This window comes from Schistocerca cancellata, chromosome 10 (assembly GCF_023864275.1).
Source record: "Schistocerca cancellata isolate TAMUIC-IGC-003103 chromosome 10, iqSchCanc2.1, whole genome shotgun sequence".
Taxonomy (NCBI): Eukaryota; Metazoa; Arthropoda; class Insecta; order Orthoptera; family Acrididae; genus Schistocerca; species Schistocerca cancellata.
Window position 1 is genome coordinate 102,197,773 of NC_064635.1, and position 26,337 is coordinate 102,224,109.

General features: G+C 38.8%; 1 protein-coding gene across 2 annotated transcripts in view; it reads right to left on the reverse strand.

Annotated features, from left to right (window-relative positions):
• Window positions 1-4,735: 4,735 nt before the first annotated feature.
• The window catches only part of LOC126106802 (zinc finger protein 543-like), a 73,136-nt gene continuing 51,534 nt past the window's right edge, over window positions 4,736-26,337 (reverse strand). For both annotated transcript variants that reach the window (XM_049913193.1, XM_049913192.1), the window contains exons 7-8: window positions 17,906-18,407; window positions 4,736-7,817 (exon numbers count right to left, since the gene is read on the reverse strand). In XM_049913193.1, the coding sequence (XP_049769150.1) occupies window positions 7,685-7,817; window positions 17,906-18,407 (635 nt within the window). In that variant the 3' untranslated portion in view covers window positions 4,736-7,684. The remainder of the gene's footprint in view (window positions 7,818-17,905; window positions 18,408-26,337) is intronic.

Sequence of the window (26,337 nt, forward strand, 5' to 3'; positions counted from 1 at the left end):
CGAATAGTAGTGGCTCCGGTCAAAGAAAACCATCACAATGACTGGGAGAGCGGTGTGCTAACCACACGCCCCTCCTATCCGCATCCTCAGCTGAGAATGACATTGCAGTCGGATGGTGCCGATGGGCCGCTTGTGGCCTGAAGACGGAGTGCTTTCGGTGTGTGCTATAATCAGTGGCATACAAAGGCATAATGATGTTTATTGTTATGTCACCACATGTGAATGAAATAGGACAAAGTGTGTGTGTGTGTGTGTGTGTGTGTGTGTGTGTGTGTGTGTGTGACAATTTCAAATATTACTGACAGAAAAATTTTAAAGTAAGAAAGAACTATGCCTGTTAGCTCCTTCCTCAAAAGGAAAGAATGAAGGCAAGGTAAAATGCCCCTTTGACAAGGTCATTACAGGTACCCAACTTGGATTGGATAAGGAAATCCGCCATAATCTTTCGAAGGAACCATACTGACATCTGCTTAAAGGTTAATCATGAAAAACCTAAATCAGAGTGTAGCCACAAAGTCTTTTGCAACTGATTTATCACATAAACTGTGCTCGGTGCATTTATCACATTAATTCTCAATAAAAATCTGAGCATTCGATAGTAACCAATATTGTTTTCATCAGAAAAGTAAGACAATGTCTTAAAAGTAATTGAATCACATGGATGTAGTAGAGCCTATATTGACCAGAGGTTACACTGGCTTCATTGATAAACAGCTCTTGGAACGCCTTTGTTTCCATCATGGTGTGCAATTTGGTACACATTTCTATGCAACCTCTCAGTACCAAGTGGCCACTTCCACAAACTGCTCAGTGCGAAATTTGTACTGGTCTGAAGGTTTCGTGTTAGGGAGAACACAGCATGTTATCTTGGGTGGACAGTCATAGAAAAATGGAAAAGTAACTTCAGGTGTGTGTCAGGGAGGTGTGTATGGACCTTTCTCTTCCTCTTGTATATGAATGACCTTAGAGACAATATTAATAGTAACTTCAGATTTTGCACAGACGATTCAGTTATCTATGATAAAGTACTGTCTGGAAAAAGTTGCTCAAATATTCAGTCGCATGCTGATAAGATATAAAAGTGGTGGAAAGATTGCCAACTTGCTTCAAATGTTCTAAAATGTAAAATTGTGCACTTCACAAGACGAAAAAGTGTTGTATCCTATGACTACAATATCAACAAGTCACAATTGTAATCAGTCACCTCATACCTTGGTACAACAATTTGTAGGGATACTAAACAGAATGATCCCATAGGCTCAGTTCCTGTAAAGCAGGAGCCAGAATTCAGTGTATTTGTAGAATATTAGGGAAATGTAATCAGTTTACAAAGTAAACTGCTTACAAAATGCTAGTGCATCTCATTCTAGAATATTGAAGAGGTACGTGGGACCCGTGCCAAATACGACTAACAGGGGATATTGAACACAAACAGAGAAGGGCAGCACAAATGGTCACATGTTTGTTTGGTCTGTACAAGAGTGTTACAGACATGCTGAAGAAATGAACTGGCAGATACTTGAAGACAGTTGAGAACTATCCTGAGGAAGTGTACTTATTATGCACAGAAACCAGCTTTAAGTGATGAATCTAGGAATATACTACACGTTGCCAGGTATCACTCCCACAGGGATCATGAAGACAAGATTAGATTAATCAGTGTGCACAGAAGCATTTGAACAGTTGTTCCCACACTCCATACATGACCCTAATAACTGGTACAATAGGAAGTACTCTCTGCCATGTGCTTCACAGTAGTTTGCAGAGTGGACATAGGTCCAGACTGAGTCCCAGCAGCTTGAAGTTTGGGTCACAATCTGTGTCATTCAAACAAGATTTTGTGCTTATTCGTAAGGCTGTGTTCAACAACGGAAGATTTTTCCAGGTTTCCATATTCGATGTGCTGCTGATGTTGGGTATAGAAGTGGGAGACAGTTCGAATAGACTGTCCCATGTAGCTAAAGATGGTTTAAATCCCAGACATGGGATTTAAACATCTGCATAAAATTTCCCCTATTTCAATCAATGTTGCTCCACATAATGAACATTGTGTGCTAATCTTGTCATGTCACTCAAATATTTGGATTTGCATTTTCTGGAGGGAGCTAACTTTATTTCATGTGACTGATACACATTTTCTCGGAACGCAGAGGTTGGAGATTTATTTTGGGGCCAAGATGGTTTTTGTCCAATGTGCTTCTAGTTCTACATTTCAGCATGTTCATCACAGCTCTCTTTGGGGCAGGACAATGGAAAATGTGCCCACTGAGATAACGGTCTGTGTGGGTCGATTTATGATACACTGGGTGTCCACACTGACAACTCACCTACAACTTCTCCATTTCTGCAGTCAACTTCACGTTAGGGCATATGCTGTTCGATTCCCTGAAGACAACATGAAACATTTGGATTCCCTGGAGATAACATGACAAGGAGACCTCACGGACTGGCACTCTTCGTTTTTTTCATACTTGGACTCGCACTTGGGAGGGCAAATGTTCGACACATGTCCAGCCTCCCAAACTTAGGTTTTCAGTTATTTCCTTAAATCACTCCAGGCCAATGCTGGGATGGTTCCTTTGAAAGGGCACAGCAGATTTCCTTGCCCAGGCTTGAAACAATTCAAATGTGTGCTCCATCTCTAGTGACACCAATGTCAACAGAACATTAAACAGTCTTCCTTCCTTATTCACACTTATATGATTTGATGGGCAATGCCCGGAGGCCAACTTCCCAAAGCAGTATGATGCAACTCTCAAAAATGTCATACAAATTACTTTTGAAGGTTAGATAATTTCCAAGTGCTGTTAAGTACAAAAGATTTGTAGTTATTAAAATAGTCATCGAGAATAGGTGAGTCCACTATGTAAAAGTTTGGTAATTATATGATTGCTGGTTCAGATCTTGTTAGGAGCAACTTACTATTATGATTATTATTATTTTAATTTCATATTTATCAGCAAATACAAGTGCTAATTAACAAATGTTGAATCATAACTTTTTTAATAAAAATAACATCTTTTTAATTACTGGCTGCATGAAAATGAATTAAAATGCATTTCTGTTAAAGTAAAAACATTATGCTGTGATGGCATAAACAACCAGCAATTGTATTTTGTTATTTATTTAGTTTCCTGTTCCAGCTGCCACATGCATTGGAGGGGACGACTCACTAGATATATTATAGACCACAAGGGGATCTAAATGAGAGAACCCATTGAAAAAATTAAGAGGTAAAACCACATTTTGGAGCATTCTGGACGTTTCAGACCATATATTTCAATGGTGTTTCATACTCCTAAAGCTTGCCAATTTAAGCCTGGATTAAAATGTATTTTGTGATCATCGCGTATAAAAAGTTATACGATATTAACATTTATATTTACTGACAGTTTGTGTACGACTATTATCGATTATGTCCAATTAGGGAAGCATCAAGGAAAAATAATATGTATAAAACATAAGCTTTTTTGATCAGCTTAATAAACAGTTGATAAATCCCTGCAACGTAGGTGTTCTGCTAAATTGTAGTGGTAAAAATGAGTAGATTGAAACACTTTTTCCAATAAATATTTACTTATAATCATTCCTTTGCATTTTAAAAAGGGAAATCAGTCCAGTGGTGTAAGCGGAAATTTGGAAAATGCATACGTGTACACACACACACACACACACACACACACATTTCTATAACATATATGGATTATGATTCAACATTAGTTAATGAAAATTTCTATTTGTTAATACATACAGAATTCATAAAAAGAGAGAGATATTGTTACTGGGAGATTTTAAGATTTTTGCAGAACACGTTCACCAAATGTTTTGTACTTAACGGCGTTTAAAAATCATCTAATCTTTAAAAGCAATGTTTTTAAATTGTATCGTACTGCTGGTGGGAAACCAATGACCAGGCAATGGCCTTCAAATCACATAAGTATGAAGCAAATCAAAGAGGGCCAAGCTGTGTAAGTTCCCTATGTAAATCTGAAGGGCCGGAAATGTATTTGAACTGCTGTAACCCCATACTGAATCTCGTCTATTTCCTCACTTTTTCTTCCTCAGGGAAGCTAAAGACATAGCTTGGGTACGTCCGAAAGGAGGCATAGATCACTCAAAACCCACAATGAGAGGCATCCACCTGTAGTGAGGATGAACGGAGAGAGAAAAAAAAAAAAAAAAAAACTCTTGACTCCCCAATTTTACTGTGGCTAATACTGGTGTCATACCCACTACCATGCAATGAACAGCAGTTAATGGAGTATATGTGTGGAGGTGCAAACCATTTACATAAAGTAAAAGTGCCAAGAATTCAAATTCGTGTTCAAAATACTCCTGTAGTATCACATTAGCCAACATCTTCATCACAAAATTTCTGGTACTCAAAATTTGCAAGTATAAATTTAATCCACAGCCAAGTAACTCCATTTTAATTCAGGCATGTGCACATAGCCAAATTTGCTCTCCCTCCAAATGCACACACAAACAACAAACTAGCAATATAATTTTGTTTCTCGAATAACAATTTGCAAGAGGTTTAATTTCTCCGCAAACAGATCAGAAACATATTTCATCATTCATAATTTGCACTATAGGCTTTTGTGTATTACACCAGGAAGTTTAAATTACTCTGCAAAATTAAAAAAAACTTTGAAACAGAGGAATATGCATAATACCCCCCGCCCTTTACCCACACACGCACACACGCACACACACACACACACACACACACACACACACACACACACACACAAATTACAGGACTCGACATTGTTAAGGACTTAACAAACAAGACACACAGATGGGATTCTGTTACTGTAAATTGCCAATCCGTGTTTACATAATCACATACAATTTGTACATTTGTGGACCTGCCATAGCATCATGCTTTCATGAAGAAGATACTATGCTTCTGAAGATGACAAATTAATTTCTCAGTGAAATAAAAATATACTTGCAACTGATAACTGAATTTTATTCTGAAAAATAAATAACAAACTTTACTGCCAAATACTCCTGTAATCTTTGTAAAGTCTGATAAATTTCAATAAAAAAAGTGTGAAATTTTGGTACAATACATTGGGGCGGTTAAGCACGATTGACAAATGGTTTTGTTGAGATTCAAACAGATGCATTGTGTAGTTGTTAATGGCAAACCCTTTAGAAGAGGCAAGGTGTAAAAAGGAAAGGGTCTTGCGTTACTATGATAATCTTTTACATGGTGTGGGAGATGAAAGCACAACATATTTAATCTTCCAATGCGAAGCACTAGAGACTAAAAGACACAACATATTTGGATCATTAATTCCTAACAAATACCTAGTAAAAAGTCTCCTGCTGCTCTTCAAGGATACTGGCTGGCCTTACTAGAATGGCAGGGAAAGAAACTGCACAGTAAACTTAGTTTCGGTGGGAACAACAGGGATGAAGACCATTATTGTTTTGTCTCTCTGATTAAATCAAATCTAATTCTGTTGGAGGTTTGAGTCCTCCCTCGGGCTTGGGTGTGTGTGTTGTCCTTAGTGTGAAGTTTAAGTTAGATTAAGTAGTATGTAAGCCTAGGGAGTGATGACCTCAGCAGTTTGGGCCCATAGGAACTTACCACAAATTTCCAAATCCAATTAAACACTTTCATTTGTGTAGATGGGCAGCTACACAGATGAAAACAGAGTTTGGTGAGGTTCATGGTGACCACGGACTGGTATTTATGTCCATTTATCCAGAATGTGTCAGTTCCCGGCTGGTTCACTTTTAGGCCGGCTAACTGAGGAAGCTACTTATAAAACCACCGAAAAAGCTCGTAATACAGTAATGGAAGATCACAGAAAGAAAAGTGTAAGCTTACTAGCTTTGTTGGCATTTCAAATGAATGAAACACTACTTCCTGTGTGAAAATATCCTCATGAAAAGGTTGCGTGCACTGGTTTCATAATTACTACCTTTTGACCAAAAGCAATTACGCAAGAACATGCTGGCAGAGTTTATCCATGCTCAGGCACAGTATGCAGTACTTCTTGCAACCTGTTATCACAAGTCTTACAGTTTAAGATCAGTCATGTGAGAAAATTATAAAAAAACTGACGTATTTCCCTTGGTCATCATCTTATTTAAGTTTCTCCATTCCACATCAAGCTGAAAGAGTTCAATCATGGAAGACGGGTCTGGATTACTGCCACTTCTCGCATTGAAGACAGTTAAAACAGAAGCTAATGTAAAATAAATTTTGAGAATGGTTTTAGAGAAAGTATTCACTCGTTTTCATAAAAAAAATCTGAATAATTATTCTTGCTTACTGAAGCAACTGTCCACAAAGTTTCAGCTTGGGACTGTTACAGGAATAAACATAATATTTTCGTCTCTGCTTTTTCTTCTTGCCCTCTAGTTTTGAAAAATTCCCTTCATTATTCTGTAGAGGTAAGAGAAAGAAGTAGTACCTGTATTCCACAGAATACACTGTTATTAATGCTATTTTTAATTTCAGATAGTGGTTGAAAGGGATACTTGTGGCTCTGTGGGTTATGTTCAGTGCCAAAGAGAGGGACAAGAAGCATTACACACATCATAATATCTTTGGAGTGCTCACTGAAATCATGAAATATTTCATAAATTGAGAATGATTGTGGCAGTCAAAAATGTTCTTTCTAAGCAATGCTTACGAATGGAAACTATGGCTAGTTTCTGATACTATGATATTTGTAAAGATGCAAAGATGAAAATCACATAATGCATGCAGGTTTCATTACACATCACTTATTATACTTCACTGATTTGCCTTCCACTATGAGTATCACCAAGTTGCCTCGCTCGCAAGCATCCACAAGTTACTCAATATCCCTGAGCAGCTACCAAGGTCATGAGCAACTAACAAACTTGCTGCCCTTTATTATTAGTATTTCACACATTGCTTTCCACAATGTAAGATGAAGATTGGGTTTTAACGTCCTACCAACAGTAAGGACATTAGGAACGAAGCGCAAACTCAAGTCGGAGAAGGAAAGTGGCCATGTCCTCTTCACATAGTAATCCTAAGATTTTACTTAAGCAATTTATGGAAACTGTGGAAAATATAAATCTGGATAGTTGTACAGAGATTTGAACCTCCTTCCTCTCAAATGTAATTTGTGTCTTCCCAATGCATCCGTTCATTTGGTCTTTCCACAAAAACAGTAAGAACAATGAATGATTTTAAATTTACAACTGCATATTATTTTACACTACTATTTGTATTATAACAAACACTTGTTCAACATGAACAGTCAACAGCTTCTTTCTCTCAAACCACCTGGCAAATATTTTGGCTAAAGCAAGGCACTTGACAAGTAAACTACTCTCTTCAACACAGACATAATCTCCTCCCTTGTATAAAATCCAGGAAAAACCCAAGCTAAAAAATACTGTCTTTACATAAGACACAATCATTATTATTTCTTGAAGAAATGATGTGAATATGGCAATCAAAGAACAAAGACACACAAGACTAAGCAATAAGCCTTTTGAGATCTGAGCTGACGAGGCAAGTGTTTGAGTTTATTACAGAGAGTCAAATTGTCTGATCCCCAGAGAGACTTCTACTCTTATCCTGTAGTTTCCTCCTCAGTGCTGCCACAGCCACACCTGTAGGAACTGGCAACGACATAGATTGCTCTGCGACAGTCGGCCGAGGAACACAGGACACGGACTCTTGTCACGCCAGAGACAAATCCTGCTGGTGAATAATCCTGTCTATGTCAATTCTTAGTCCCTCTGTGCTACATTCCTCTTGTTTGAGCAGCACATTGCCATTGCTGCAAGCCAGCTCGTGCCGACGCAAGCCTCCCCTGTTGACAACAGTAATGTGTCTTTACTAGTGGAACACAGGTTGCAGAAAAACAATCAAATAAATGTCCTGAAGCTCAAAAGCAGCTGTCCACCAAAGGTTGTTTAATTTACTGAAACAAGTTGAACTTTTACCTCAAAGTTTTATGTTTTACATTACTGGCTAGTTTCAGCCCATGAAAATTTTACGGCAATGACCTGTATCATCATACCTATAACCACGTTGTGTCACAAGGGAAACAGGAATTTGTTCCCACACTCAAATCAAATTTTCTTAAATATAAATGTGAATAATTACGAGCAAACATTGCAGTGCATGCTGTATGGCAGTAAATTTGCTTACTCAGTTGATATACTAGGAAATCTGACTTGTGTCTTGTAACAAATTTCTGGTTTAACATAACTAAAGTTTGTTTAAAATGTGATTACATACAAATAAGTGCTGTAAATGTGAATTTTAAAATGGTCTCATGCCAAAACTAGGTCATTATGCAATATAAATTCTGAAACAAAAAGGTGCAACTGGTTCCAATAAACTGACCAGGCTACGGTGGACAAAATGGTTTTGATCTTCCAAAAATACATTACGGCTGTCGACTGAAATTTGAGAGAATCAATGAGATAAATAAACAGAAAAAATGTAAAAGTAAATAAGAAAAATGAAAATGGCAGTTTGCATAATATGGACTGTACAAGTGACAAACTATTGGATTATCTGCTCTGGAAATAAAAGAAAAAAATATTTTTATGTATATGGAAACATTTGTTAAAAAATAAAAGATATGTAATTCAGCTTAGCTATGAATCCTTTTAGTGTGTCAATATTTAATTTCATTCATCATGCAGTGAAACACCATGGACAGCACAACAAATTCAGGTGACTTTTTAAACAGTAACATAATCTCTTGGGATCTGTGATCCTCACATTTATAACAGTTTTTCATTGCCTGGATCACTAAGCTCCTCCCCCTCCTTTTTTATTTCATGTCAAACGATGGCCATCATATGTTGTAACCAATCCTTCAAGAAAAGTTAAACCCAGTGCATTTATATGTAGCAACTGTGGGGAACATATAGCCCTGTCATGGCTCCTTGCATAAGTTGCAGATTTTCAAGGGAAGGTGGAAATCTGAGCAATGAACAAGATAAAATTGGGACTTCTCTACACCTTTTTGAGTTGGTGGAACACCATGGTGCATTATTTGGTTCAATTAAAGGCAGTAACATTATATTTTACTCACTGAATACAACTTAACCAGCTGTTGCTGGATGATGTTATAAAATACAATGATACGTCAAAACACAATGACCACTCCCTTAATAAAAGTGTTGATCCACCTTTTGAACATAATAAGCAGCAATTCTGTGTAGCATGGATTCAACAAGCCATTGGTAGGTTTACAGAGTTTTGCTACACCTGATATCTAAGCGCAGCTCACGTAATTCCTGTAAATTAAGGGCCTCTGATTTGTGGGCACTGAGCTGGCAACTGATATTGTTCCTAATGTGTTCCACAACTTTCTAATCAACTGAATTTGGTAGCCAAGACATCAGAGGTAAGTTCACTCTCACACTCTTGGAAACACTGTAGAAGGAATCTGGTCTCATGACACGGACAGTTATCATGCTGGAAAATGGAATCTGTAATACCACAACCCTTTGGGACCCTATATCCTTTTACCAGTCTCATCCCCACTTTCCCGAAGAGGGAATATGTGTAATATCAGTATGCTGCTTTGATATTGTCTTTTCTGGTTATCTGTATTTGAATACACTGAAGATTTTCTTTTGCAACAAATTAATAATTTGCATTAATTTAAGCTATTGTTTTGACATTGTTTACATTGGGCCTCACCAATATGCAGAATGAAAGAAACTTGTTGGGTTAAAAGCTGATGTACCATCACAATTTGTACATTATACAAACTTCAGGGCACATGGTAGGGATAAAATTGCTATTGTAATTGTGGGGTGATTATCGATTGAAGTTCCGATATTTCTAGTCATTGAAAAACAGCTATTTTCATGTTTACAAGCTACAAAACAAATTGTATCCAGAATAGAAACATGACATGATAATTTTTCATGTGAGAATTACGCATACTGTTTTAATTGGTGTTAGTTAATGGAATTGTAATTTCGACTCTATAGAAATGTAAAGTTTTACTTGTACAAAATTTAATTAATTGAATCTCGACCTTTCATTCAATAAAACTAATCCCTCGGGTCACCTGAAAATGGAAGATGTATGTAAAAAGTTTTAATTGTTAAACCTAAAAATTTAATATGTGACAATGTCAGTAATTGTTTAAAATCATATAAATAGAACCGATTTGTACACCACCATATACCAGTTGGAGTTCAGTTTGACGTCAGTCACGAGACAGTCTTAAGTCAATTTTACATGTAGTTCACCGCCGAACATCTAGCGTGCGAAATTAAACTCGTTGAGAACATGAATTCCTGGAGCTTATTCCTGAGTGGCAATGCAGTAACATCAAGATGAACCTACGGTATCATTAAGAAGTAGCACTCTGATTACACAAGATACATGATATTTATTTGGTGGAAGATATCCAAAATATGATCTGGTATATTGGTTTCTTGTGTTAAGCAATAATACACATCCCAAACTTCGCCCCCATATTTTTTTATTTATTTATTTTTTTTTTTCTCCCACATTATATTACACATCGTAGTTGGGAAAGACCTCAAGCATTAAGGGATACAGGTGGTTCACAATAACATTCATGTAATCCATAGCTGACATCGTGACTTCGATTGATACCACAGGTCCAATGGAAGCCCAGATGAATGTCCACCACAGACAACACTTTGCGAAAAACCATTCCCCTAGATGATGGCATTCCCAGACACAACTGTCGACCATGTGTAACAAGAAACAAGATTCTTCCAACCAGGACAAACGTTTCAACTGATCTACAGTCCAGCTTCAGCGATCCTATGTCCTGTGCAGTTGTAATTAACGATGTTATTGGAGCAACATGGGAACACATAGCAGTCACCAGCTGCAGAGCCCTACGTTCAACAATGTGCGCTGAACAGTATGTTCTGGAACACTCGGTTTCATATCAACATTGTGCTTCCTCGAAGATAGGAAGAATTCTGAAAAGATACCATATCAAAAGTATTTTTAGTCCGCAAGCCAAGATTAGAGCGCTCCTTGGCTCTATAAAGGATGACTTGGGTTTGAGGCAGCCCGGTCTGTACAAGATCCCTTGCCACTGTGGGAAGGCTTATATTGGTCAGACAATCCGGACCATTCAGGACTGATGTGTTGAGCATCAGCGGCACACACGGCTGCTTCAACCTGAGAAATCTGCAGTGGCGGAGCACTGTCTCACCGAGGGACGCAGAATGCTCTATGACGAGACACAAATGGTTGCCCCTGCATCTCGCTATTGGGACTGTGTTTTAAAAGAATCCATAGAGATTCGTTTGTCTGACAATCTTATTAATAGAGACAAGGGTTATCTTTTAAGTAAGACTTGGGACCCAGTGTTATCTGACATTAAAAAACAACGGTCTGTGTTTCGAGCGTCGGAATAATTTTTTTTAAATTTTTGACAGGGATATCTCGATTTTGCCTATTTCCACCACTGGCGGGGCGGTATGTTTACTGCACTAGAGGGCAGTTACAGCACCTTCTCGCACACGCGTTGTGGGTCTTCTGCGGCCTATATTTGGGGGCCGCCGCTTGCGCTAGGAAGTCAGTTCCGGCGAGATCGTGCACCAGCACTCTCCCCTGAAGATGGCGGCCAGTTGGACCGCGGAAATATTGTGTCATGAAGACATTATGATCCGGCTGCATACCCGTGAAGAATATTATCAATTATTACGCTGGGAAAGCCTTCGTAGCCACAACATTGTGCTCTGTCATTAGAGCTGCCACAAATTGCCACCTATCTTGCTTATGGACCAGGCAAGCCTCTGACCTCTATGTTCCATGATGAGGTGTGGATGTCTGACACCTTGTCATCTACTAGTTATTTCACTGTTTTTCAACCAATGTCCAAAGGTGCTCACAACAGTGACACGCAAATAGCAAACAAGCTTCGACGTTTCTGAAATGCTGGTTCCAAGGCACCAGTTCATAACAATCTGCCCTCTGTCACAGTTGCTTATGTCAGTGGATTTCCCTACTTGCAGAACCCACTGTTGCCAGAATGAGTCCTCAATTGTCTCTGCTCTGCTTCTATACTCTCATTACTCCATCATATTTCTACATCACCACTAGGGTGTCATTCAGTCTCACAATGGGCAATGATTATTAAGTTCTGGCTTGTTTTGTAAATGAGCAGTTGAAAAAGGAAGAAAGGAAGTGGTACTGAATGACTTATAAATTCACTGAAATAAGTGACTAGCACAGCATGAGCTAGTTAGTTAGTATCATGTTCCATAGATAATTTGCATGGTAAATCATGATGATGTGGAATGAGTCATTTTAAAGTCACATGATGAATTATTCTAATTTGTAAATATGGAAACACGCTGCATGTTTATTAGCTTTCTGAGTTAGCAATTCCTTCCCACCAGCTTTCACACATTACAATAATACAATACAATACAATAGTGGAAATTCTTCTATGGGATAGAAGCAGTTGTCAATGAGAAACTTTTTCAGTTTGTTTTCAAATTTTTCTTTGCTGTCTGTCAGACATTTTATACCACTGGGTAAGTGATCAAAAAGCACTGTGCAGCCCTTTTTGTGCTAAAGACGACCTTAATGTGGAGTAACAAATATCATTTTTCCTTCTGGTATTGTAATTATGTAAATCATTGCTCCTTTCGAACTGCAGTGGATTATTTACACAAACTTCACAAGGGAATAAATATACAGTGAAGACTTAGTCAGAATGCCCAACTCCTCAAACAGATGTCTAGAAGATAATCATGGGCGAACACCACATATTAACACCACATATTATTCTTACAGTATATTTTTGAGCAATGAATACTTTCTTTCTTAAAGATGAGTTACCCCAGACCATTATTCCTTATAACATTATTGAATGAAAATATGCAAAACATGTTTACTTATGATTTCCCATCATTCTAAGTGGAAATGTGGTTGAACAAAACTGTTTTAGGAATTCCAAAATGCACTTCTTCCAGTTTAAATTCTCATCAATTTTTACACTTAAATTTTTTGAAGTTTTCACCTATTTATTATTTCCTCACTATGTGTTACAATTATCATTGGTGTAGTACAGCTAGATGTGCAGAACCGAATATGTTATGTATTTTTAAAACTGAGAATGAGACCATTCACATAAAACCAATCAATGATACTGTCGAGAACATTGTTTAACATTTCTTTCATTGCTGTTTGTATGCTTGGACTGATTACAATACCACAAGAAGAATACTGAGATTCAAACAGTCAAATGGCTTAGACAGATCACAGAAAACACCAAGCAGAGCTATATTATTATTTAATGGTTGTAAAATTTGGTGAGTAAACAAGAAAAAGGTATTCTCAGAAGAGTGGTTCTTCTGAAACACTAACTGTGACTTGTTTAGAATATTTATGTTGCTTCAGTGAGATACTATTCTAAGAATACATAAACTTTTCATAAATGTTGGAAAATGAGGTCATCAATGGGGTAGGCTGGTAGTTATTAACATCTATCTTATCACCTATCTTAAAGAGGGATTTAAAATGGAATATTTCAGTCTTTCAGGAAAAATGTCTTGAGTTTGAGGTGCATTACATATTTCAGGTAACACAAGTCTTATTATATGGGAGCACATCTTTAGTACTTTAGTGGAAATGCCAGAAAAACCAGATGAGCTTTTATTTTTGGGAATATATAATTTTCCTAATTTTAGGAAGAGAAGTTGCTGATACATTCTTAGGACTGAATTTCACGAGAGTTGCTTTTTCAACATACTGCTGTGATTTTTCTCTTGAACTGTTTGTCCCTATACTTTTTATTATAGCCCGGTTAAGAAATGATTATTAAATATATTTGCTATCTGTGACTCATCATTAATAATCCTTCGATTCAGTTCATTAGTGATGTTATCCTGTTCTGTGGCTGGTTGTCCCGTCTTTCATTTAACTACATTCCATGTACCAGGGGTTAGTTAGTTAGTTGGTTGCGTGTTCCATTGATCAATCGCACAGTACAGTAGCCGTTATGATGGGACATGTCAAGTGCACAAGAAATGCACATATGAAATAAATTATTTTTTTTAATATACAGGGTGTCCCAGCTATCTTGCCCACCCAAAATATCTCTGGAACAATAACAGCTATTGGAAAATGACTTTCACCGGTATCAATGTAGGGCTGGGTCCCATGAATATACATATTTGGAAACATTCTAAAACGAAAGCATATGTGTTTTTAACACAAACTTATGTTTTTTTAAATGGACCTCCTATATTTTTTCTTCAGCAATCCATAGCATGACAAAGCACATACACAATGGCGTTGATTGCGTCGGAATATTCCCATTACATCCCGAGATATTAAGACGCGAAGTTGACGCTTCACACACCCGACATGCGCTGCTAGCGCACGTCCTGAGGCTCAGGCGTGAACCCCATGCTGCCCATAATTGCGATGTGATTGACATGCGTAATCACACTTCCATACTTATCAAGAAGTCCGAAACGAATAATACGGTCTGCTGCCATCCTGCTGCGATTACGGGCAGCATGGGGGTCACGCCTGAGCCTCAGGACGTGCGCTAACAGCGCATGTCGGGTGTTTGAAGCGTCAACTTTGCATCTCAATATCTCGGGATGTAATGGGAATATTGCGATGCAATCAACGCCATTGTGTATGTGCTTTGTTATGCTATGGATTGCTGCAGAAAAAATACAGGAGGTCCATTTAAAAAAAACATAAGTTTGTGTTAAAAAACACATATGCTTTCGTTTTAGAATGTTTCCAAATATGTACATTCATGGGCCCCAGCCCTACATTGATACCGGTGAAAGTCGTTTTCCAATAGCTGTTATTGTTCCAGAGATATTTTGGGTGGACAAGATAGCTGGGACACCCTGTATATATATTACAATACAGAGTTAAAGATTAATATTTCTATTATTTACCCCATTCCCTTAAATGGCACAAAATGCATATACTATATCTATAGATTTATTTTTTCCTATTCAAGAATTCATCTATGGTATAGAAGGAGTTGTCAAGGAGATATGATTTCAATTTATTTTTGAAGCTGCTGTCTGTCAGACACCTTATTTCATCTGGTAATTTGTCGAAAATGTTTATAGCAGCATATTTTACCCCTTTCTGTGCCAAAGATAGGTTGAGCAAAGGATAGTGTAAATCTTTCTTTTTTTCTGGTAATATAATCATGAATGTCACTGTTGTTTTTAAAATGGGCCATGTTGTTGAGAAGAAATTTCATTAGTGAGTAGATGTATTGTGAGGCTGTTGTAAGAATTCCCAATCGTTTTAAAAGATGCCTACAAGATGTGCAACTATGAACCCCACACATTATTCTAACCACTTTCTTTTGAGCAGTGAATACTTTTTGTCTAAATGTTGAGTTACCCCAAAATATTATTCCGTATGACATCAGAGAGTGAAAGTATGCAAAGTATGTTAGCTTACTAATTTCTATATCCTCAAAATTGGCAATTATTCTGATAGCAAAAGTTGCTGAACCTAGTCACTTTAGGAGGTCTAAAATATGAATTTTCCAATTAAGATTCTTATCTATATGTACACCCAAAACCTTAGTATGCTCTACCCTCTCTACTGACTTCTAAGGATGTGTTATATTTATTGAAGGAATTGTACTATTTGCAGCAGAAAATTGGATGCACTGTGTTTTTTCAAAGTTTAGAGCAAGCCCATTTGCAGAAAACCAATTAATGACTTTTGCAAAGACCTTATTTGTATCATTTTCAATTTGACTTTCTTTTACTGGATTAATAATTATGCTTGTATCATCAGCAAACAGTGTCAGTTCAGCTTCCTGTTTCAGATAGGAAGGGAGGTCGTTCACATATATCAAGAACAGAAGGGGACCCATGATTGAACCCTGTGGAACACCTAATGTAATTTTACCCCAGTTAGATGAAGTGGCAAACTTATTTAAATCACTGGACCCATATAACGAAACTTTTTGCTTCCTGTTCTGTAGGTATGACTTAAACCACTCATATGCTATTCCATTTATAACACAGAATTGTAGTTTCTGTGACATAATGTCATGGTTCACACAATCAAATGCTTTGGACAAGTCACAGAAAATTCCTATTGGTGACATTTTACTATTTAAAGACTCTGTTATGCAGACAGTGAAATTGTATATTGCTGTCTCAGTGGAACAGCATTTTTGAAATCCGAACTGTGATTTACTAAGTATCCCGTTACTGTTGAGATGGCTAACCAATCTCGAGTACATTAGTTTCTCGAAGATTTTTGAGAATGCTGTAAGCAAGGATACCATCCGATAATTATTGACATCTGTGGTGTCCCCCTTTTTATAGAGAGGCCTAACAATGGCATATTTTAACCTGTCTGGGAAAATACCTTGAGTTAGTGGTGCATTACATATGTGACTCAGAACATCAGCTGTAATTACTCCACATTGTTTTAATACGTTATCAGATATGCCATCTACTCCAACAGAACATTTATTTTTCAAATATTTAATAATTTTACTTATTTCACAAGAGATTGATAGATGAAATTAATCTGACAAAATTTTTTCAAAACACTGTTCCATGTATTGCCTAGCTTTTTCTTTTGAACTGTTCTTACCAATTTTTTCTCCTACAATTAAGAAATGGTTGTTAAATACATTAGCTACTTGTGTATTGTTGGTTAGGATGGTCTCGTTATCTTTAACAGTAATACAACCTACCCCAGTGGTTACTTTTCCTGTCTTCCTTCTAACAACATTCCATACTGATTGCCAGAGTTGTTACATTTCTTCTCTAACATACATATTTCTTGATTTCCTTACAACTTTTCTCAGTATGTTACAGTAATTTTTATAGTGTGAAACTACTTCTGGATCTTTACTAGTTCTTGACGTCTCATACAGTTTTCTTTTTCTTTCTGAAGACACTTTAATACCTGTAGTTTTCCAAGGTTTCTTTGAAAAGCGTGTGATGTTACACACTTAGTAATTTTCTTTGGGAAACAATGTTCAAAGAGGGATATAAATTTATCAAGAAATATGCTGCACTTATCATTAGCATTTGGCTCATTATATACTTCTCCCCAATTAACATTTCTTAAACTTTCTCTGAAGTGCTGTATAGATACCGGGTTGAGCGACCTCACACTTTTACTTAATGTTTTCTGAACTGTACACCCTGTTAGATTTTGTAAGTTAATCACTTGTGCATCATAGTCTGACATTCCATTTACCACAGGGAAAGCACGTGTTTGTTTTTATCCTCTTTCTGTACAAATACATTATCTATTAACGTCCGTCCTACTGTCCTGATGTATACGTGTAGGGAAATTGATCACTTTCAGCTTACGTGGGCCAGTTGGAAGAAGACCAATATCTACTGGACACAAGTTGTATACCTGACACTAACAATAACTGCTGAGGGGGAAAAAAAGGGTTGGAGGGGGAGGGGCAGTGTCAGGTATATATTTAACGCATTGAAGTAATTTAGATCAATTTACAATTACTTATTCTTAGAAAGCAAGGTGAAATTAATTTGAAATTTTTTATGTGAGATTTCATAACTTAACATATACAGAATTTCACGGAATTTCTTTTACTGATTATGTGATAGATGTTCACTTCTTGGACTGCACTGATACTCGCTTTGGGCCGCATGTGGCCTGTAGGCTGAACACTCATGCCATTTACCCTTTACTACATTCTATAAAGCCTCAAGTCTATTGTCAGAAGTACTGATTTATGACATTATGTGTAAGTTCTTTGATTTTTTAATAACCGTCCTTAGTAACTTTGAGTAGTTTTTGTAGCATGCAACTATTGCAGGATCTCTACTCATTTTTGCCAACACATACACTTCCCTATTTCCTTCCAAAAGATCAACAAGAGCTTCTACCTTCGGTAGTATAAACACAATAACAAGTGACATATTAACTGATCACCTGTTCGTGAATTCTCGCCCACAGTGGCAGCAGCTCCCGACAGGTGTTTTCGGACTGCCGGGTTGTGTTCGGCTCACAGAAGAGCGGCGGTTGATGCGGTGTGCACGCAGTAGGTGCCGCTGCCACTCACGGTCCCCGCGGAAAGTGCGGCGGCAGTGGAGGCAGCGCCGGGGCGGGCGGTTCCTGGAGTCGTCGTGCAGCACCATGTGGTGGCGGAAGTGGGCCATCCGCGATATCTCCTCGCCACAAACGAGGCAGGGGAAGGGCTGCCCCCGTGAGTGTGCGATGCTGTGTATGCAGAGCTGCACTCGCGTAGCGAACCGCTTTTCACACGTCGTGCACGAGAAGGGCCGCTCACCAGTGTGCCACGCACACAGCGTCGCCAGCTCGGAGGCACTCTCGGCGGCGGCGCCGCACTGCTTGCAGGAGAATGCGGACTCCTCCTCCAGCCCGGGTTCGTCCCACGCCGGGCCCTGTTCCAATAGTCGGCGCAGTATCGGAGCTGCCGGAAAACAAATCGAGTGTCGTCAGCTAATGTGTAACACTGCCACACCTACGGCATTTGTAGATTTAGATGATGCTTTAGCACTGTCAACTCGATGTAATGTACGGAAATGAGCTCTCTGTGGGAGGCTACCATTAGCATTTGGATCACAGCCCCTGTCGCTCAGGACCAGACTCTATCCGTTACGCTGCTGATGACTTCAACACTTGAGAATGAATAGTTTAGGACAAACACCAGGTTCCTCTCAGTCATGCTTTAATGTGGTTGCGTGCAATTTCAAGTAAACACCATCGCGCAACATACAGAGCACGACAAACCGATGTCTATACAATTCATTATGCCGTGGCAGGAGGCAGTGGGAACAAATGCTAGTTATGAAGTAAATGTAATTTAAGACGCTTCCATGGCATGGTGGCAACGAACTCCAAGGAGAAAACTGTTAACGGTAAGGAGAAACGAGAGGGAGAGATGTTCTTAGTACACTGTACATCAACATAGATACTCTGCAAGCCACTGTACGGCACAAGGCAGAGGGTGGCCTGTACCACTACTAGTTATTTCCTTTCTTGTTCCATTCACAGAGTGAGGAAAAATGAGTGCCTATGTGCCTCTGTATAAGTCCTAATTTCTCTAATCTTATCTTCATGGTCCTTATGCAAAATGTACGTTAGCGGCAGTAGAATCGTTCTGCTGTCAGTCTCAAATGCCAACTCTCTAAATTTTCTTAATAGCGCTTCTCAAAAAGAGTGTCGCCTTCCTTCCAGAGATTCCCATTTGAGCTCCTGAAGCATCTCCATAATACCTGCATGTTGTTCAAACCTACCAGTAACAAATCTAGCAGCCCACCTCTGAATGCTACAATATCTTCCTTTAATCTGACATGACGCAGATCCGAAACACTCGAACAGTGCTCAACAATGGGTAGTAGTGTATTACACACATCAAAAAAGTTCTGCATCATCTCGGTTCCGAGGGTTCCGGAACCTGTACAGAAAATTGGAATATAGATCAACATGAACATCATTTCCGCCCTTTTTATTGCTCATGAAAACCACACACTGCATGTTGTACCACCATACAGCGAGACCTTCAGAGGTGATGGTCCTGACTACTGTAGACGCTGGTACCTCTAATACCCAGCAGCACGTCCTCTCGCCTTGATGCATGCCTATATTCGTCATAGCATACTATCCACAAGTTCATCAAGGCACTGTTGGTCCAGATTGTGCCACTCCTCTATTCAGTGTAGTCCCTCAGAATGGTTGGTGGTCACGTCACCCATAAACAGCCCTTTTCAATCTAACCAGGCATGTTCAATAGGGTTCATGTGTGGAGAACATGCCTGCCACTATAGTCGAACGATGTTGTTATCCTGAAGGAAGTCATTCATAAGATGTGCACGATGGGGGTGCGAATTGTTGCCCATGAAAATGAATGCCTCGCCAATATGCTGCTGATGTGGTTGCACTATAGGTCAGAGGATGGCTTCACGTATCGTACAGCGGTTATGATGCCTTCCACGACCATCAGTGCTGTATGTCAGCCACACATAATGCCACTCCAAAACAGCAGGGAACCTCCACCTTGCTGCACTCGCTGTACAGTGTGTCTCAGGCAGTCAGCCTGATCGGGTTGCCTCCAAACACGTCTCCGACGATTGTCTGGTTGAAGGTATATGTGACACTCATCAGTGAAGAGAATGTGATGCCAATCCTGAGCGGTCCATTCGCCATGCTAATGGGGCCATCTGTACCACGCTGCATGGTGTCGTGGTTGAAAATGTGGACCTCGCCACGGACATCGGGAGTGAAGTTGTGCATCATGTAGTCTATTGCGCACAGTTTGAGTCATAACACGACATCCTATAGCTGCACATAATGCATTATTCAACATGGTGGCACTACTGTCAGGGTTCCTCCGATCCGTAATCCGTAGGTAGCAGTCATCCACTGCCGTAGTAGCCCTTGGGCAGCCTGAGTGAGCATGTCATCAACAGTTCCTGTCTCTCTGTATCTCCTCCATGTCTGAACAACGCTTGGTTCACTCCGAGATGTCTGGACACTTCCCTTGTTGAGGTCCCTTCCCAGCACAAAGTAACAATGTGGACGCGATCGAACTGCGGTATTGACTGTCTAGGCATGGTTGAACTACAGACAACACGAGCTGTGTACCTTCTTCCTGGTGGAATGACTGGAACTGATAAGACTGTTGGACCCCCTCTGTCTAATAGGCACTGCTCATGTATGGTTGTTTACATCTTTAGGTGGGTTTAGTGCCATCTCTGACAGTCAAAGGGACTGTGTCTGTGATACAATATCCACAGTCAACATATATCTTCAGGATTTCAGGGAACCGGGTTGATGCAAAACTTTTTTTGATGTGTGTATATGTGGTCTCCTTTATAGATGAACCACACTTTCCTCAAATTCTCCCAAAACCACTGAAGTCAATCATTTGTATTTCCTATTATACAGTCCTTACATGCACATTCCATTTTATATTGCTTTGCAACATTACACCTAGCTGTTTAATCAACGTAACTGTGTCAAGCAGCACACTGCTAATGTGGGACCCGAACAACATGGGATTTTATCCAATTCACCTGCATTAATTTACACTGTTCTACATTTAGAACTAGCTGCCATTCTCCACACCACCTAGACACATTGCCTAAGTCATATTGTATCCTCCTACAGTCACTCACTGACAACACCTTGCCATCCTCCATAAGATCATCAGCAAATAGTCACAGATTGCTGCTTACCTTGTCCACCAGATCGTTTATGTATAATGTCTGCCAGATCATTTACGGATATAGAAAATAACAGCAGTCCTATCACAGTTCCCTGTAGCACTCCTGACAATACCCTTATCTCTGCAGAACACTTGATGTCAAGGACAACCTACCACATTCTGTTACTTAAGAAGTCTTTGAATCACTCACATACACGAGAACCTATTCCATATGCTTGTACAATCATTAAGGCACTGTGCCAAATGCTTTACAGAAATCTAGGAATATGGAATCTGCCTGTTGCCCTCATCCATGGTTCACAGTATCTCATGTTGTAGAAGACAAGAACTCTGCCAATCATATCAATGCTAACCAAAGCACTAACCGTAGGTGAGAAATGGAAGGGGAAACAGAAATTTTATATGCAATTGGAAAAAGAGATTTCTGGAAAAGTCATGAATTAGATGAGTCCATTGTCTGAGGCCTTGGAAGTGAGTTGAAGGGTACAGTTGGCACCCACCTCTCGAGCATAATGGCGGCACATCAGAGGCTAGTAAACCAGTTTAGCGGAGTGCAGGTTTAATGTTTACTTAGTGAACCAAAGCTGGACAGAAGACTCGAATGGTAACCGCCTTAGTGATAGCGTTCCTTACACATGCCAAACAGCGGAATGCGCTTCCCTGCATCCGACTTATTTTGAGTGACCCTCAGAGCATGGGGCTTTCTTATTCATTTGTGTAATTAACAGTTTATAAAGTTATACAGAATAAATGTTATCTCTTTTATGTCGTGGTTATAATTTTCTGCGCAACTCCCCTAAATGCGTAGTAAAAATGATGATCTAACATTAATATACATTTGCATCCATGGCAGGGAGTGATATGAGACAGGAAAGAGATTATGGTAAGCGTAGGCCTATCAGTCTTATTCTCACTGATGTAACAAGGATGCATTACACTGGAATACACATTTTGAAACTTCAAACGTAGCAGGGATAAAAAACAGTTAAAGTCATCTACAACTTGTAGATATGACAGACTACAGTAGTAAGAGTGAAAGGGCCTGGAAGAGAAGCAGTAAATGAGAATGGAGTCAGGCAGGGCTGTGGCCTCTCCCCAACATTATTCAATCTGTACACTGAACAAGTTGTGGAGGAAACCAACAAGAAATTCACAAAGGGAATTAAATTCAGGGAGGAAACCAATGAATTTGACAATGACACTGTAATTCTCTCAAAGACGGCAAAGGACCTAAAAAGAGCAGTTGAACAGAATAGTAGTATCTTGTAAAGAGGTTATAAAATGAACCTACACAAAAGTAAAACTTAGGTACTGGAACATTGTCAAGATGAACAAGGTGATGTTATGAGAATCAGATTAGGAAATGAAACTCTAGTAGATGGGTTTTTCTGTTTGGTGGCAAAATGTGTGATGATGACCAAAGTAGAGAAAATTTAAAAAAGCAGACTGACAGCAGCACGAAAAGTGTTTATGAAAAAGAGGAATTTGTAAACATCAAATAAGATTTTAAATGTTAGGAAACCTTTCCTGCAGATATCTGTCTGGAATGTAGTTTTGTACAGTAGTGACATAAAATGATTGTTCGACACTGATGGCCGGAGGCCACACCTGGGGAAGTTCGGCTGACAAGCTGCAAGTCTTTTCTGTTAATGCCACATTGAGCAACTTGCATGTCAACGATGATGAAATGATGATGAGGACAACACAACAACCAGACCCCGAGCAGAGAAAATCTCCGACCCAACCAGGAATTGAACCCAGGTCCACCGCATGGCAGTCAGACACGCTGACCACTCAGCTACAGGGGCGGACAGGGCAGTGAAACATGGACAGCAAGTGTTTCAGACAAGAAGCAACCAGTAGTACAGAAGAATGTTGAAGATTGTGTAGGTAGACTGGATAACTATGGAAGAGGTACCGATTCAAATAGGAGAGACCAGAAATTTGTGGCACAAACAGCTCAGTTGCTAGGCCACATCCTGAGGCATCAAGGAATTGTCAATTTAGAAGTGGAGGGAAAACGGTGAGGGAGAGGGAAAATGGAGAGGGGGAGGGGGAAGGGGAGGGGTAGGGAGAGAGGGAAGGAAGGAGAGGAACAGGCTCCATCTCAGAGTAGTACTTACACCCTATGTCGTCTACTCTGTTGGATGTAAAAAGGTTCAAATGGCTCTGAGCACTAAGGTCATCAGTCGCCTAGAACTTAAAACTACTTAAACCTAACTAACCTAAGGCCATCACACACATCCATGCCCGAGGCAGGATTCGAACCTGCGACTGTAGCGGTCGCGCGGTTCAAGACTGTTGCGCCTAGAACTGCTCGGCCACTCCGGCCGGCTTGTTGGATATATCCAAGTCTTGTTCTTACCCTATAGTTTTTACCCTCTACAGCTCCCTCTAGTACCATGAAGTTATTCCCTGATGTACTAACACATTTCCTATCCCTCCTGACCCTTCTTTTTGACAGTGTTTTCCACATGTTTTTTGGATTGCCAATTCACCCACTGTTTTCACACCTTTTCATATGACTTGCAGATAACAAAAGGAGACATAAGTTGGTGGTGGATAACAGTATGTCTATTGACAATGATGGAAAATTATGCACTACATGCTATTAATGCCACTTGAGGTGCAAAAGCATGGCTGACCACAAAAGATACCTGACAAACATGGAAGGTCTTCCCGCACTGTCGAAGGCAGAGAAACTGTGAGAAGGACGGAGAGCAGAAACAATCATCCAGGAGCACAGAATTACCTAAAAGAGTAGTGAGAAAATTACTAGCAAAAATTGACACTTTCCCGAACCACTCTTGCTGTGTTTTCAACAGCCAAATGTTTCCACATCTTTCAGTATGGCATGCAGATAACAATAGGATTTGTCAGCTGATGACAGATAACAATATGCCTGTCGATGATGATGGAAAATCATTCACGAGATGCCATCAATTATTGATCAGTCATCACATTCCTTCTCCAACAAATTGCAACAAAATGGAATTTTAGATATATGGTGTGTCTTAGTGACTTCATTTCGAGAAAACATCTTCTTGTGTTACTCCATGCACTCATCAACATCCAAAAGTATCATGGAGTAATTCAAATAAATCAAAAGTGGGTCATCTGTCACTTCCCACAAATCATGGAGAAAGTATTCTAGCAGCTGCCACAAAATCTTATGGATGCTGATGTTATCGTGATCAGAGAAGAGATGTCATCAATTAATATCAATCAGAAGAACGTATCAGAATTCCACTTTTCATCACATTACAAATGGCGGATTTCTGTTTTTCATGTTGAAAAAAGAAGATAAATATCAAATCACAGCATAAATTGAAACTTCTCTGCTTTTTTGTGATCTATATATTCTTAATAACAGGAAAACAAACCAAAAGTTAAATATTTTGTATTTCCTGCTTTTTAAAGAAAAATGGGAAAAAAAGAAAAAGAGGACAAACATTTTGTGAAATCACAGACCTCGCAGTCTGGTGTTGTGTGGCCTTGATTTTTTTCGATCAACTATGCCCGAATTGTCGGGGGAGGGGGGATATCCATCAATTTTTCAGTCTCAGAAACATTAAAATGTTTCCGTAGAGAATCCTTCAAATGTAAGGAAAGAGAATGTATGTGGTCCAAGACATAATGTATCCTTTAAAATTGCTGTCATCATCATTGTTCTTGCTCAATCATTTCTCACAATAAACAAAAAGTACATGATTTCGAACATCATTCAAAGATGTGTCAAATATTGCTCCAATCTATTTTATTTATTTTTTGACAAATTATTTTACAAAACATTTGACTGTTTTTTTTCTTTTTCTCATTTCTTAAAAATTTTCTTATTTGCATTAACAGTTTTCATTCATGAAAAATTCATTGTTTTTGTTGACATAAACGGTGTGTGCCCTTGCAAGTGATGAATCTGAAATTGTATTTTCCTATAACTAAAGCATACTGTGTTCTGTGTAATTATGTACATGAGAGAGATGATCAACAATTTGAAGGTACATTTACTGCCAAAGTATTTAAATCTGCCACAAACTTGGATAAAAGAAGAAAGGTGTTAGAAATCACAGATGTAATGACTAATTATATTGTAAGCATAGACCATAGACACCATAGACTGCACGTGATGTCATTACAATGAAACCAACATTTAAGGCACATGACTTGGAGCAGGACAATGAGTTTCTGTTATTACAGAATGTGAGGAGTTGAGTTGATAGTTATGGTTTTTCTCATCTATAGCAGAAATCGAGCATTGATTTTAACAATAAAACAATTTGCCTTATTACTATTACACATGTAATAGTGCAGTTAACCTGATTTCTCTGAAATTCCTAATATTAATGAGATGATTATTGTTTATACATGTGGCCACATGAAACATACTGACAGGTCTGTTTACAAGCAAGAAAATTACAGTTCACTAGTAAATACTTGTTTTTGTTGCACTGCGAGTCTTTTAGTCTACTGTTTCCACAGGAGTGGAACACACAGTATCAGTTTGGTAGGCAACATTACTTGACTGATGATTCCTCAACGAAATGTGTTAAATGTTTTGTTGTGCTTTTATAAGAAATGAAATCCACTTATAACCATAAGTGGTTATATTTTATGACTTTTTCCACTTAGTGACGCCAGTATGTAAAGCAAGTAAGAGATTTCCAGTTTACGTTAAAAGAATCTCCTGCGGCAACTTAACTGGTTCACTCAACAAGAAACAATTTTATAGGTATAATTAACAGTCTACATTCGTCTTTAATTGTGTATGACACTGTCAGAAGCATATCTGCACCATGAATGACTTTCACACTTGCATATAAAATTACTCAAGACCTGCTGGAAGTGTTTCTTAATGCTGTGATAAGTCATGGAAGAGCAGAATATCAGTCTAGCACTATGAAGCTGCTTCCAAGGCATTTTTGTTACACATTCAGACTGTTACATCTACTAGTTACGATTGCTCTGCCATTGTAATAAATAATGACTATGATTATGTATCTCATCCAGTTTCTTACACTTTGTATATGGCTAGGAAACTGGACAAAAAACTGAAGTGCCACATTTGGAAAATTTCACCATGTTCTAAAATTTTTAGTACCAGTCCCTTGAGCAGGAAAAACAGAGGTGGCTTATGTATTATATCCCATGACCATGTTTATCTGTGCACAGTGGG